The sequence below is a fragment of the Triturus cristatus genome, chromosome 8 (genome assembly GCF_964204655.1).
Source record: "Triturus cristatus chromosome 8, aTriCri1.1, whole genome shotgun sequence".
Taxonomy (NCBI): domain Eukaryota; kingdom Metazoa; phylum Chordata; class Amphibia; order Caudata; family Salamandridae; genus Triturus; species Triturus cristatus.
This window is the reverse complement of record NC_140591.1, coordinates 1,006,825,891-1,006,840,474: the sequence shown is the minus strand read 5'-3', so window position 1 is coordinate 1,006,840,474 and position 14,584 is coordinate 1,006,825,891. Positions and strand designations below refer to the sequence as shown.

The 14,584-nt window shown below is 44.2% G+C and overlaps 1 protein-coding gene across 1 annotated transcript in view; it reads right to left on the bottom strand.

The window, feature by feature from the left end:
• The window catches only part of CFAP47 (cilia and flagella associated protein 47), a 2,697,962-nt gene that overhangs the window by 2,536,219 nt on the left and 147,159 nt on the right, over nt 1-14,584 (bottom strand). The window contains exon 8 of the mRNA XM_085622577.1: nt 7,856-8,091. Coding sequence (XP_085478703.1) covers nt 7,856-8,091 — 236 coding nt within the window. The remainder of the gene's footprint in view (nt 1-7,855; nt 8,092-14,584) is intronic.

Genomic DNA, 14,584 nt, shown 5'->3' with positions numbered 1-14,584 from the left:
GTTGGTGCATGTGAGGATACCCATGGTTCCTCTCTATGCAACCATGCACAGTGTGGCAGGCACCATGAGGTGCCTGTCACAGGGTGCAAGGTTTTACCCAACCACTTGTTTTTTAAATGGGAGCCTGTGTTCTCGCTCGGAACACAGGCTCCCATTGAAGTCAATGCGAGTCCGACCGAACGATGTTGGGAAGCATCGTAATCGGTCAGTCGGACTCGCAGAACCCGGTTCGGTCGGAAACAATTCAGAAACCGATTTGGTCTGAAGTGTTTCCGACAAACATCGTAATCGGCCCCATAGTGTGTTTAATTGACCTGACAACTGTACTTTCCTGATAACTTGCGTTGGTGTAAAATGCATTTGGGAAAAAACAAAACTATTAATGAGCCTAACAAAATAAATCAGTAATTTTCCGCTTACTTTGGGAGTGTTGGAATGTGGGCATCCAGTGAAATATGGAAGTCATCTCTCTCGACGTGCAATCAATTAAGCACTACGTTTACAGATTTAGGCATGTCACTTACAAATCATCAACATCATGCAGGTAAATATAATTAGTTTAACTGAAGCCAACAGACCCTTCAACATTAAATGCATTAAAGTGCTTGGTGCGCAGCTCCCCTGGCTAGGTTTGATGGCTCCCTAGGGAGCTACAGCGCACAGTTTGGGAAACACTGGTTTAAAGATTAACAGTTTATCTTTTGCTTCTTACTTGAGTAACACTGAATCCTACCTTTGTTATGTAGAGCTGAACTGGTTCCTAGCTCTGATACAGTCGCTTGTAACATAGACAGAAGATTTGGGCTCAATACTGAACTGCACAGTAAGTACCGTCTAATACTGTTTGACACAAATTGTAGTATTCATTTGCCGTCCCTCTCCGAGTGAAGCAACTGTTATGGACATGGTATATGCATTGTTGTATGTCGGATTTACCATGATTAAAACCCCAAAAAAGATTCAAACAAAAAAAGGGGTGCCGGGTCTCCTGATTGCTGAATGAAGCCAAGGGTGACCAATCAGGTAAACCACCAGCATGGTTGAATCATACAACCCCATTTACAGGGGGAGTCAGTTAAATTGTGTTATGAAGAGCAAAGATCGAAAAATAGCTTATGTTGGAACCCCCTTGGATTCTCCCGCTAGCATTATATTAATAGCTGAAACGAGAACCTCATTGATGTTGCCAGTACTTAAGCGGAGCCTGGCAGATAAATATGCCAGAAAATAGTGTTAAGCAATGTAATAAATATTGATGATCTGGCAAGTTACTGTGCCTTCCAATAGCTGAAATTCCTGCTGGATGCACAGTCAACACTCCATTCTACATTACTCCTGGCTAGTTTGCAGAAGTAGGTTGAAGTCAATAGTATCCTGAGTGCTTTGCAGACGAGATTCAGAGAAAGTAGTAGAACCATAGATCAGGTCTTGATGTGGTACCTGAGTCAAGTAAAATAGGTTATTATAAAGCAATTTACACACCAACTCACCTTTAGCTATCTGGAACTGCCCTTTAATTCAATTAAGTGAAAACTATTATGCTATGCGTAGAAGCACATGGGGTGGATGTGTATGTAGAGGAAGCAAGTGGGATTCTTAAATAAGGCCAACTAGGCATGAGTAGTTCTGGTCCATTAGGTAAAATAACCCCAGCAATGAAAGACAGTTATGTTACGTGTAGGGATCTGAACAAATAAACTCGACATTAAAAAAGAAACAATCTCTGATTTACACCAGATACCCTAAAGCTTACTTGCATTAAAGTCCTCCAAGTTTCAGTTGAGCAGTCCATTTTAACTTATCATATACATCCTTCCTTTTTGCCCTCAGCCTGATCTAAGACCACAAAAACCAATAACAAACCTATAACTGAAATCCTCCAAAGAGAGCTAGGGCACCAGCTTCAGATGGAGAAGATGCCTGTGGGCTGTATGATGGATCCAAGCATGTACTTACAATGCATGCTTTTACCACGCTTTTTTTACCACACATTTCCTTTACCACAAAAATGTAAGTATATATCAGGTAAGTGAAAATATATATATACATACATACAAACACTATCCTCAAAGCATCCCAGGAAGAAGATCCAGCCACTTCGGAGTTGCGTTTCAAATAACATATTTTTACTGTGGACAGACGAAAACGCGTTTCAACTGTCTTGAGTCTTGGTCACAAGTAGGTCATATATATATTTTACCTACTGGCGGTCACCAGTTGGTAGTTATAGTTAGGACTAAAGTTTCCATAGGGATAGTGTTTTTTGTTTCGCCAAACTCTTTGGCGCAGCTAGCCGAAGCTTCACTAAAACTTCCCAAAACTCCCCTTTTTTGGTTCAGCTGCTGAGTTGAAAGTTTCAGGGTGATCCGTCAAGCGGGGGCAGAGAAAAATGGGGTCCCAAAACATTTGTTCCCCATGTTATGTCTGTGAGGGATTTTCATTTTTGGAACACGACTACATCCCGAACTGCTGAACGGAATTATAGCAAATTTAGGAGAAAGCTAGATGTTGGTACGGAAAGCGTGCTTTTTTTTTATTTGGTATAAATCCATTCAGTAGTTTCAGAGAAATTAAAGGTTATAAAATATCGATATCTTGGGAAGCGAATCCTTGCAGTGGGCACACAGATCCTACTAAAATTTGATTATTTGATTTGATGGATAGGAAATTATTGATCAATAAATCCAAAACCCACATTTTGGAATGTGGTTTGGGCTCTAAAAAACCCAATTCCTATTTCATCGATGGACAAAAAGTGCAAACGGTTAATTCCTTCAATTATCTTGGCATTAATTTTACTAAGAATGGCTGCTGGTCCAGTGAGATTACTTATGTCCGGGCCAAGATGGCCAAATGTGCCAACGGGGTGTTTAAGTTTGCCAGTAAAATTGGGGATAAGCGGGTTAAAGACATGCTAACAATTTACCAAATGAGATGTCTTTCAATTGCTCTATATGATGCTGGAGTCTGGGGCCATTACTCGGCCCGAAGCCTCCAAGTAGAAGAAAACCTTTTCTTAAAGAGACTTTTGTGTCTACCAATATCTGCCTCTAATGAATTGACGCATAGAGAGCTTGGGATACAACATCTCTCAGATAATATTACTTTAAGTCCTTTAATGTTATGGCGAGCCGTTTGGTCCAAGGATGAGACATCTTTGAACAGAGCAATCATTAGTGATTGTCTTCAAATGGATGATCATATGAGGATCCCTTGGATCAAATTTGTAGTCAATAGCTTCTCAGAAATCTATGGATTTGATATTAGAAAGGATTCACACATTGCTTCTAGTCTGTCCAAGGGCGAAATGAAGTTCATTTTCATGAGCCATATTTCCGATGGGCGGGCGATGTTGGGTGGACATTCTTCTACAAGCTTGGTTTATGGAAGGTATTGCGAGACTGTTGGCTACCAACCATATTTGAGCTACGCTAACAGAGTTTCCCACCGTTTTGTATTAACCAGATTACGATTGGGGATTGTACACCATTTGGTCGCTTTCCCCATTATTAAAAAATATCCAAATGGCCCCTGTCTTTGTGATCACAAATCTGCACAAAGTACTATGCATCTTTTACTGTTTTGTAAATTTTATGGTCATCTTCGTTCAGTCTTCCTAAAACCTATCTTCTTAAAATATGGTACACGTAATGTCCATGATTCAATGAAGTTGTTTTTTAACCTTAATCCTGATGTCTGTTTTTTTACTGCAACCTTTCTCCTTCAAGTGATCAAAGCTAGGAATAGCATGATATTTTAATGGTTTTAAAAAAAAATTTATTGATTTGTATTTATGATAATTGGTTTTGTTTATTTTGTTTTTCGATGTATGTATACATGTGCTTTTATGGACTTTGTGTTAAGCTCCGAATAAAGCTTTATGAATTGAATTGAATTGATTAGCTGCCAACACTTCAACCAGTAAGTCATCTTGGGACTTGGCTTGAAGACGAATTCCAGAAAAAGAGTCACAAATAAAAAAGGGGGTAGGGTAGGAATACTCTGACCCCCAGATACGTTTGTGGGGGGGGCTCACAGGGACCCTGCTGGGGTTTAAAAGCTTTTTTTTTTATTTTGCCACAGACTCGCAGGTGGATTCGCGAATCAAAATTTAAAAAAACAAGACGTACGGTCTCCCGTTTTTCTTTCTTCTAAAGCCCCTGAGTAGGCCAAATCCTGGGGGTAAGAGGGTAATCAAGGAGGGGGACTCATGGGGCCCCCCTCCTAGCCTTTTCTTAAGCCCCAGGAACCGCAACCTCCCCAGGGAACTAAACATTATAAATGCGGGGGCACTCGGCCCCCTGCTGCCCCAAGGACTGCCACCTCCCCAGGGCACATACATCATTTAAAAGAAAAACAATCCGGGCCAGCCTCCCTCGCAGCCCCGGGGACTGCCACCTACCGGGGTACTGTAGTATACATGTGCAGGAGGCCCGCTCACCCACCCCGCTGCCCCGGATACCACCACCTCCTGGGGGCACATAAACATTTTAATATTTAGAATGTGGGAGAGGCCCTATGGCCTTCCCCACAGCCACGGGGACAGTCACCTCCCCGGGACTACAATTAAATAATGAAGGGGGTCTGTCATGTGCCCCGGGGACTGCCACCTCATTGGGGGCAAATTCAAAGAAAGGAGGAGGGCTGCACCGCCCCCCCCCCCCCTCCTGGAACCCTAGGTGGCCCTGGGGACCGCCACCCCTCCGAGCCGGCTCCAGTAATGTCCTGGGGTGCCCATCCATGGGAAATTGCAGTTTGGTATGGCTTGGCAGGAACACCGCTTTTGCCAAGCCATATCAAACCTGCTCCACTTTCAGCAAGCAAGAGCAGAAAATGTTCTTGCTTGTTGAAAGCGGAGCATGTCTGTTTCTCTGCAGGCTGTCAAGTGAGGAGGAAAACAGACAAATTGATTTGAGATTCAGGGAGCTGCATGTTAGCAGCTTCCTGGGTCTCAAAGCAATGCCGGCTCCCGTAGGAGGAGGGGAGGTCGTAGGGACCGCTGGGGCCTTCAGGCTCCCCCGCTGTACCCATGGGTATCCTAGGTTGGATCGGGGCATCCAGCCTAGAGGCTAGGCCCTGGGGGTAGGGTCCCCTTGTTTTTATAAGTGGATATATATATATATTTTTTTTTTATGTCCACACAGGCAGTCACTTAGAACCACCAGAAACGAGTGTACTCACAGGAAGTTTGAGTAGCAAAGTGCTTTACTGTGCAAGCCCCAAAAAGCACTGACAGACGCGTTTCAGCACAACGCCTTCCTCAATGTGGAAGGTGTCATGCCTTCCACATTCAGGCACAATGTGTTGCTACTCAAACTTACTGCAAGTTCACTCGTTTCTGGTGGTTCTAAGTTACTGCCTGTGTGGACGTATCTGATAGCGGCTCACCACCGCTAGAGTCTTGCCCCCGGAACGTGAGGTGCGGCAGGAAGTGAACCTGTGCATTGAATATATATATATATATTTATATATATGGGTTTCGCTTACATGATGCATACTTACATTTTCGCGGTGAAGGCATATTCGTGGAAAAGACTTGTGGCAAAGGCAATGTGTGGTAAAGGATGCATATTAAAGGTTGTTTCCCATGGCTGTGAGCCATGCACAGCACTTAACCTGACCTTGATATAAAGGAGACCTAGTGACTGGTGCACCACCAACACACCAGTTTCTTTGCAGCAGAACAAGTATTCCAAATGTCATACAGCCACAACTGCATGGTCAGTATATTTGTCTTATTCGAGTGGCATGTTCAAATGTATGTCAGTATTTCTATTAGCATTATCCTTGAACAGTGAAGTTTCAATCAGAGGTTTACTAGGAACTTATGTGGCAAGGTTGGCTCATCCCGTCCCACGGCACAGACTTGCTGAATCTGTTAGAAATAGGAGCCGATCAGTTGTCATCATTGCCCTTCTGATTGGTCTTAGAACTTCTCGTTTTGCTTGGTATCCAAAAGCCCTTCAGCTACTCCCAACACTTCTCCAATAAGTGCAATAAAGACAATTTGCCAAGTTTGGTCACCCTATATTTTGCAGGAAAAAGCAGCATGCATTTTAGAATATCCTCACATACCCATAAGTTTACTGCACTATAGTTCTTTCTTAGTTGTGAAAACATAGGTCATTTTCACAAACTGCATTTTATAGTACGTTCAGTAGTACTACAGTAATAGTACTAAAACACTACAAAATGCCATTCACATGTGTATGAGTGAAAATCTCCACCTCTCCTACCTTTTCCATGGGGAGATAATCACACATGTAAGTTTTACTACTTATAGTAAATGTGCGCAGGAATAGAGGGAGTGGCTGGAAAAAGGGACATACTTACTACTAAATAAGAGGAGTGTACGGAGGAGTAAGTAGATGTTTAGGGTGGGGTAGGGAAGTGTTTAGGGAGAGAAATGCACCCACCCACAAAAGAGTAAGCCTATTGCTATTCATAAACTGCACTTCTAAAGTTATTAAAGCCAAAAAGGGACCAAAAACAGAAGTAAATTATTCCAGATCAGTGCTGGAGTAAGTTCAGCACCACAGAGCTAATTACTGGTACAGCAACAGCCTCCAATTGAAAATAATGGAGATAGGGACTTAAACTAAAACTCCATAGGAAATAATGTAAAATTCAATTATTTAAATGGTTAAAAATATAAATTAATATAATGTAATGGCAAGACATATTACATTAATGATAAAATATGAGGAAAATGAAAAAGTTTATTAAACTTTATAATAAATTTGCAAAATATTTGTCAAGAATTAATGTAAATTAATTTGGCATATTTAATGCAAATGTAGAACAAAATAAAAAAGTGCTGCAGCATTTACTTAATAAATACATATTTAATTTAAATATATTATTTAAATAAAAAAAGTTTTCTTTAGTTTAAGTTAAAAAATTACTTCTCACCTAAGGTTTTTTTTATTACGCATAAAGAGGTATTAAATGTGATGTACAAAATGTATTAAAAGTCATTTAATTATATTTCAATAAAAATAAATGTTACATTAATTTATAAAATCAAAAAGGTTGTTAAAAAAACTTTAATTAAATAATAAAGACTTTTTTTAGATATTTGTGTTAACATTAAATTAGATTTCTTTTTTCAACAATTGTGAATAATTTATATTGAACTGACATTATTTCTAATAGGGTTTTATTTTAAGCCCCTACCTCAATTATTTTCAATGGGAGGATGTTGCCGTACCAGAGGTTGGCCATTTGTGATGCTGGACTAAATACGGTTTCCTTTTGGCATAAGTAACGTAGATTGGCAAATTTAGCTCCACCCACTTTTATAGGGGGTGGTGACATTTACATCTACACTTGAGTAGCTTTATACTTTGAGTTTGTGAATAGCCTAAAGTAGTATAGTTATTCAAAAGTGTAAAAGAAAATTACACGTGTAAACTACTCACAAGTGCAAGTTACCTTTATAAATAGCCCGAAAGTGTATAACCACTCCCTCAGAAGAGCTATTACCATCCTTCCAAATCAGTCAGGTAAACTATCTTAGGCAAGCCAGTACTCTTCAAGGTAAATAGGGCCAGCAGGCCAGCCCAGAACATTCAGTCCTCTCTCTGCAGTCGCCTCTTTCCTACGCATTTTATGTGGGATGATTCAACCCCAGACAACTGTTCAGCCCACCTCTGCGCACATTGTGGCTCTCACTGGAAATGCCCACAATCTTCAGTAGTTCAGAATGTGATGGCACCCACCTCAGTAGTGGCATGGTGGTGGCGAGGGAGCCAGTCCATCATCGAGCCATGATCACATTCTAGTTAATACCTTTTCTATACAATGTTATGATGTTTTTTACCAATAAAAACGATGCTAAAAATAAGCACATTACCTGAGAACAACCTGGTGAAATCTTTGATTTCTCAAAGAAGATCTGAAATTGAGGTATCTTGCGGAAATTTAAAGTAACAGGAAGAGACAGACACTCATTTTTCAGTTCGCTAAGGATATCTAAGCGCTCTCCCATGATACAGTCCTTAAAATCGAAGTATGGGCCTGGGGTAAAAGTTAAAGTGACAGGCAGTCCAGTGCCTTTGATGGCCAGTTCCACGTGTTGTTTTTTCTTTCCTGTAAGATAATGAAAAAAACGAATAAAAAAACATGTTGAACCTGAAATAAGCACATTTTTCCCATATCCTAACCAATGTGCTTGTTCTTGTACATTTGATCATTTTTTTAACATTATTAATATTTAAGAATTGAGTTATCATTTATGGATGAACTAATTGCTAAATCAAGCAATACAAATGCACTTGTGCTGTGCGCTAATGCCATACATTCTGCTTTGCACTGAAATTAAACGTAGACCAAATGCCAAACTGCTTTTAAAAAGTAAGGACTAAAGTTGTTTACACCATCAAGTTTATGTAATATGGCAATGGGCAGGGTGCGCATGGTGTTGGCAGTGATCTAGCTTGGCTCGGCACCTTTAACCTGCAAAACGATTGTCTTATGACCCCCCCACCCCCGGCCCCAATTGTGTTGGAAGTGGGTCCACGAGGCGAGCACGTCCTCAGAGGCACCTGGCTGAAACAGCTGCACGGCGATCGGGCGGGATCCACTCGAATCACTTCTAGCAGAGGAGCCGCAGCGGCACCCAGATTGCAGCATGGCCAAGAATGGCTCCAGGACAGGGGTGATGAGAAGGGTAGGCCTCTGGGGGAATCTGACACAAGAGACTGTGGGTGTTGCATGGGAAATCCCTCCCGGATACACTAGGGACCGAACCGAACGGAGGCTCAATTACGGCACTAGCCACCACGTCTGAAAGGGCGGCGCAGTCGCACTATGATTATAGAAGAGAGGAGTAGCCGGCTCCGGGAAAAAGAGTGGTATTTAATTAATGGGACTGGAGATTGGGCATGGAAACGAAGGGGGGTAAGATGCCTGCTTTGAGGCTATGCCCCGGAGGAAAGCTCAGCTCTATATGGCACCTAAGACAGCGATGTTATGGGCACGGCCCGGGGAACCACTGAGCGACAACAAACACAAGTTACAGTAAGCCGGGGAAGGGGTGGGGGCCCCTCTACCGGCCCCCCACCCGAAGTAAAAGTGAGACAGCATGCAGAGTGCATTGGCAGCTGTGCACCCCCCACCTTTTTATTTTGACTGGCCCATGTAGAAGTGTTGTCTCCTTTGACTCACAGTGGTGGTTCCCCCGCTAAGGTGAAGGAGCTTCGCTCCACTACCAGGAGCAGCAAAGAAAGGAAAAAATGAAATGATAATAACAGAAAGTTATTATTATAATATTTTTTTATCCTGCTGTGACAGTGCGTGAGGGGGCGGGGCGGAGCTGCAGGGAAGGAGTAGTAGAACATTCCTGTGCACAATGACTGTTTAGTCTGCCCTTTCAGGCCACCCAAAACAGCCATGTGCTCTCCCTTGTTCTCCATGCAGGCTGCACTACAGCCTGCATGTGACTGAGCACAGTGTCACGGGGCTCAGACCAATAACAACGCTCCATTGGAGCGATGTGATTGGCTTCGGGGTGGGAGTCCGGCTGCCTGCTAAGTGTTCCGACCTGGAGTCAGACACAGGAGAACAGGAGAGAAGATGTGGGGCCCAGCGGCAGCAAGGTAGGTTTTTTTTTGGTCTTGTTTTTTAAAGAAGCCTGTGTCGCCCTCCCTCACTAGGCCTACCCCCCTCCCCCCATTCGCGAGTCGTGCCAGCCGCCCCTGCCTGGGAGGAGATAAAGAAGCATACATATTCATTTTTGGGGGTCAAAGACTATGAATGTGACTCTAGATGACCCACACAAGCAGGATCGAAGCTGGCAAGCCTGATGTGAGGCCCAGGGGCAGCAGTGAATGGATTTGCATGCTAGCTGCCTGAACCTACACACGCCTGGAACTACAGTGACGGAGGAGAGCAATAAGTGGCAGTAACATACCCAGCAGACTTGTTGGACCCAGGAGAGGTCCAGGTGGTGGAGACAAAAAACTGTGGACAGAGGAGGTGAAGAGAGGAGCGTTGGCGGTGCACATGCCCTGGGAGCCATAGTAAAGGAGACAGAGAACGTGTGGAGCGACGATGTAATATTAAACATTTTTCCTATTGTGATGGGTTTTTGCACTTCCCACCAGTTAAGGAAGGCACATATCATCTTCGACTAACTGCTGGCTCCTGTCGGTGGCAGCCCCTTACTTTCACCCTTTCCTGGCATGTGTTGCTGCTGCATGACTCCCTCAGATTCCTTGTAAACCCCACTGACATATGTCTTGTGAACACTGGTGGCACTGGATATCTGAGTTGCTCCGCAGCAATAGACCTCGGGTTACACTGAAGGGGATAAAACAGCATCTAATGGGGACCACCTTCACATCTGGCTGAGATCTGACTATTGCAAGAAGTGGTAGGTTGTGCTTGTGCCTGGGGGCCCACCAGAGAAAGCCATAATCAGAGAGGGGTATAATACCAGGCCAGTCTTCCATGATACTGCACTCGCGGGACCAGTTTGTGGCGGCCCTAACCACAGCTTTTGGGAGGTATCTTGAGAGGACAATGAACCACACAATGTGATGGCACTTGAGGAGGTGTTCATGGTACACCCAAAGGTGCTCAAGACCCTACACCAAGATCCATCATGACAGTCGGGTACTGATCGGGACCAAGATTAGATACAAGAGATGGATGGGTGCTGCAGCTGCGAAACGTTAGTCTACAAGGAGCGGGGTTGCCCGAGGAAATTTGAGACTGTGTGGAGGGATGGACTTGATTTGCTCACTTCTTTTAATCATTTTCAAATTGGTGAAACACGCCCCCAGTGGGCTTAGCTTGGCGTACAGACCAGATGGTCGGGAGCACCGTCGAGTGCCCTCTCATTGCTTTCGGGCCATTGGTTAAAAAATATTACATGGCTGCCCTGCCGTGGAGAGGGGCACCATTTCGACAATAAAGAAAGGCTGTGAAGGGAAACAATTCCGCTTCTTTCAGCACGGCGTTCTGAATGCACACTAAGCCCGCTTTCTGTTGCCTTCCTACTAAGGATGTTAATAATGTTTTTATAAAATTCATTTTTTGCATTGAACCTACTAAGGAAACAATGTGTGCTTACCTCCTAGGGACTACAAATCCCATGATGCCGCAAAGACTCTGCACCAAGCTAAGCCCACTGGGGGCGTGTTTCACCAATTTGAAAATGATTAAAGGAAGTGAGCAAATCAATGCAAATCTTGACTCAATAGCCCATGAAGAAGAGGCGTGTCAGCCTCGAAACGCGTCGGCATGAAACCAATGCTGGCAACACAAGGCGAGCTGCAGCGAGGCGTACAGACCAGATGGTCGGGAGCACCGTCGAGTGACCTCTCATTGCTTTCGGGCCATTGGTTAAAAAATATTACACGGCTGCCCTGCCGTGGAGAGGGGAACCATTTCGACAATAAAGAAAGGCAGTGAAGGGAAACAATTCCGCTTCTTTCAGCACGGTGTTCTGAATGCACACTAAGCCCGTTTTCTGTTGCCTTCCTACTAAGGATGTTAATAATGTTTTTATAAAATTCATTTTTTGCATTGAACCTTCTAAGGAAACAATGTGTGCTTACCTCCTAGGGACTACAAATCCCATGATGCCGCAAAGACTCTGCACCAAGCTAAGCCCACTGGGGGCCTGTTTCACCAATTTGAAAATGATTAAAGGAAGTGAGCAAATCAATGCAAATCTTGACTCAACAGCCCATGAAGAAGAGGCGTGTCAGCCTCGAAACGCGTCGGCATGGAACCAATGCTGGCAACACAAGGCGAGCTGCAGCGAGGCGTACAGACCAGATGGTCGCGAGCACCGTCGAGTGCCCTCTTACTGCTTTCGGGCCATTGGTTAAAAAATATTGCACGGCTGCCCTGCCGTGGAGAGGGGCACCATTTCGACAATAAAGAAAGGCTGTGAACGGAAACAACTCCGCTTCTTTCAGCACGGCGTTCTGAATGCACACTAAGCCCGCTTTCTGTTGCCTTCCTACTAAGGATGTTAATAATGTTTTTATAAAATTCATGTTTTGCATTGAACCTACTAAGGAAACAATGTGTGCTTACCTCCTAGGGACTACAAATCCCATGATGCCGCAAAGACTCTGCACCAAGCTAAGCCCACTGGGGGCGTGATTCACCAATTTGAAAATAATTAAAGGAAGTGAGCAAATCAATGCAAATCTTGACTCAACAGCCCATGAAGAAGAGGCGTGTCAGCCTCGAAATGCGTCGGCATGTAACCAATGCTGGCAACACAAGGCGAGCTGCAGCGAGGCGTACAGACCAGATGCTCGGGAGCACCGTTGAGTGCCCTCTCATTGCTTTCTGGCCATTGGTTAAAAACATATATTACACGGCTGCCCTGCCGTGCAGAGGGGCGCCATTTCGACAATAAAGAAAGGCTGTGAAGGGAAACAACTCCGCTTCTTTCAGCACAGCGTTCTGAATGCACACTAAGCCCGCTTTCTGTTGCCTTCCTACTAAGGATGTTAATAATGTTTTTATAAAATTCATTTTTTGCATTCAACCTACTAAGGAAACAATGTGTGCTTACCTCCTAGGGACTACAAACCCATGATGCCGCAAAGACTCTGCACCAAGCTAAGCCCACTGGGGGCGTGATTCACCAATTTGAAAATAATTAAAGGAAGTGAGCAAATCAATGCAAATCTTGACTCAACAGCCCATGAAGAAGAGGCGTGTCAGCCTCGAAACGCGTCGGCATGTAACCAATGCTGGCAACACAAGGCGAGCTGCAGCGAGGCGTACAGACCAGATGCTCGGGAGCAGAGTCGAGTGCCCTCTCATTGCTTTCGGGCCATTGGTTAAAAAATATTACACGGCTGCCCTGCCGTGGAGAGGGGCACAATTTCGACAATAAAGAAAGGCTGTGAAGGGAAACAATTCCGCTTCTTTCAGCACGGCGTTCTGAATGCACACTAAACCAGCTTTCTGTTGCCTTCCTACTAAGGAGGTTAATAATGTTTTTATATAATTCATTTTTTGCATTGAACCTACTAAGGAAACAATGTTTGCTTACCTCCTAGGGACTACAAATCCCATGATGCCGCAAAGACTCTGCACCAAGCTAAGCCCACTGGGGGCGTGTTTCACCAATTTGAAAATGATTAAAGGAAGTGAGCAAATCAATGCAAATCTTGACTCAACAGCCCATGAAGAAGAGGTTTGTCAGCCTCGAAACGCGTCGGCATGGAACCAATGCTGGCAACGCAAGGCGAGCTGGAGCGAGGCGTACAGACCAGATGGTCGGGAGCACTGTCGAGTGCCCTCTCATTGCTTTCGGGCCATTGGTTAAAAAATATTACACGGCTGCCCTGCCGTGGAGAGGGGCACCATTTCGACAATAAAGAAAGGCTGTGAAGGGAAACAACTCCGCTTCTTTCAGCACAGCGTTCTGAATGCACACTAAGCCCGCTTTCTGTTGCCTTCCTACTAAGGATGTTAATAATGTTTTTATAAAATTAATTTTTTCCATTGAACCTACTAAGGAAACAATGTGTGCTTACCTCCTAGGGACTACAAATCCCATGATGCCGCAAAGACTCTGCACCAAGCTAAGCCCACTGGGGGCGTGATTCACCAATTTGAAAATAATTAAAGGAAGTGAGCAAATCAATGCAAATCTTGACTCAACAGCCCATGAAGAAGAGGCGTGTCAGCCTCGAAACGCGTCGGCATGTAACCAATGCTGGCAACACAAGGCGAGCTGCAGCGAGGCGTACAGACCAGATGCTCGGGAGCACCGTTGAGTGCCCTCTCATTGCTTTCGGGCCATTGGTTAAAAATATTACACGGCTGCCCTGCCGTGGAGAGGGGCACCATTTCGACAATAAAGAAAGGCTGTGAAGGGAAACAATTCCGGTTCTTTCAGCACAGCGTTCTGAATGCACACTAAGCCCGCTTTCTGTTGCCTTCCTACTAAGGATGTTAATAATGTTTTTATAAAATTCATTTTTTTGCATTGAACCTACTAAGGAAACAATGTGTGCTTACCTCCAAGGGACTACAAATCCCATGATGCCGCAAAGACTCTGCACCAAGCTAAGCCCACTGGGGGCGTGTTTCACCAATTTGAAAATGATTAAAGGAAGTGAGAAAATCAATGCAAATCTTGACTCAACAGCCCATAAAGAAGAGGTGTGTCAGCCTCGAAACGCGTCGGCATGGAACCAATGCTGGCAACACAAGGCGAGCTGGAGCGAGGCGTACAGACCAGATGGTCGGGAGCACCGTCGAGTGCCCTCTCATTGCTTTCGGGCCATTGGTTAAAAAATATTACACGGCTGCCCTGCCGTGGAGAGGGGCACCATTTCGACAATAAAGAAAGGCTGCGAAGGGAAACAATTCAGCTTCTTTCAGCACGGCGTTCTGAATGCACACTAAGCCCGCTTTCTGTTGCCTTCCTACTAAGGATGTTAATAATGTTTAGGCTTTCCTGTTTTCAGTTTCTATTTTTGGTAAATTCTGTGGTGTTTTTTCAGTCTTTTCCAGTGATTTCAATACCTCGAAAAACAGTGCTTTTCAGTGGTTACTAATTTTCGCGCCATTAAAAACAACTGAAACGGTGTTTTACCGG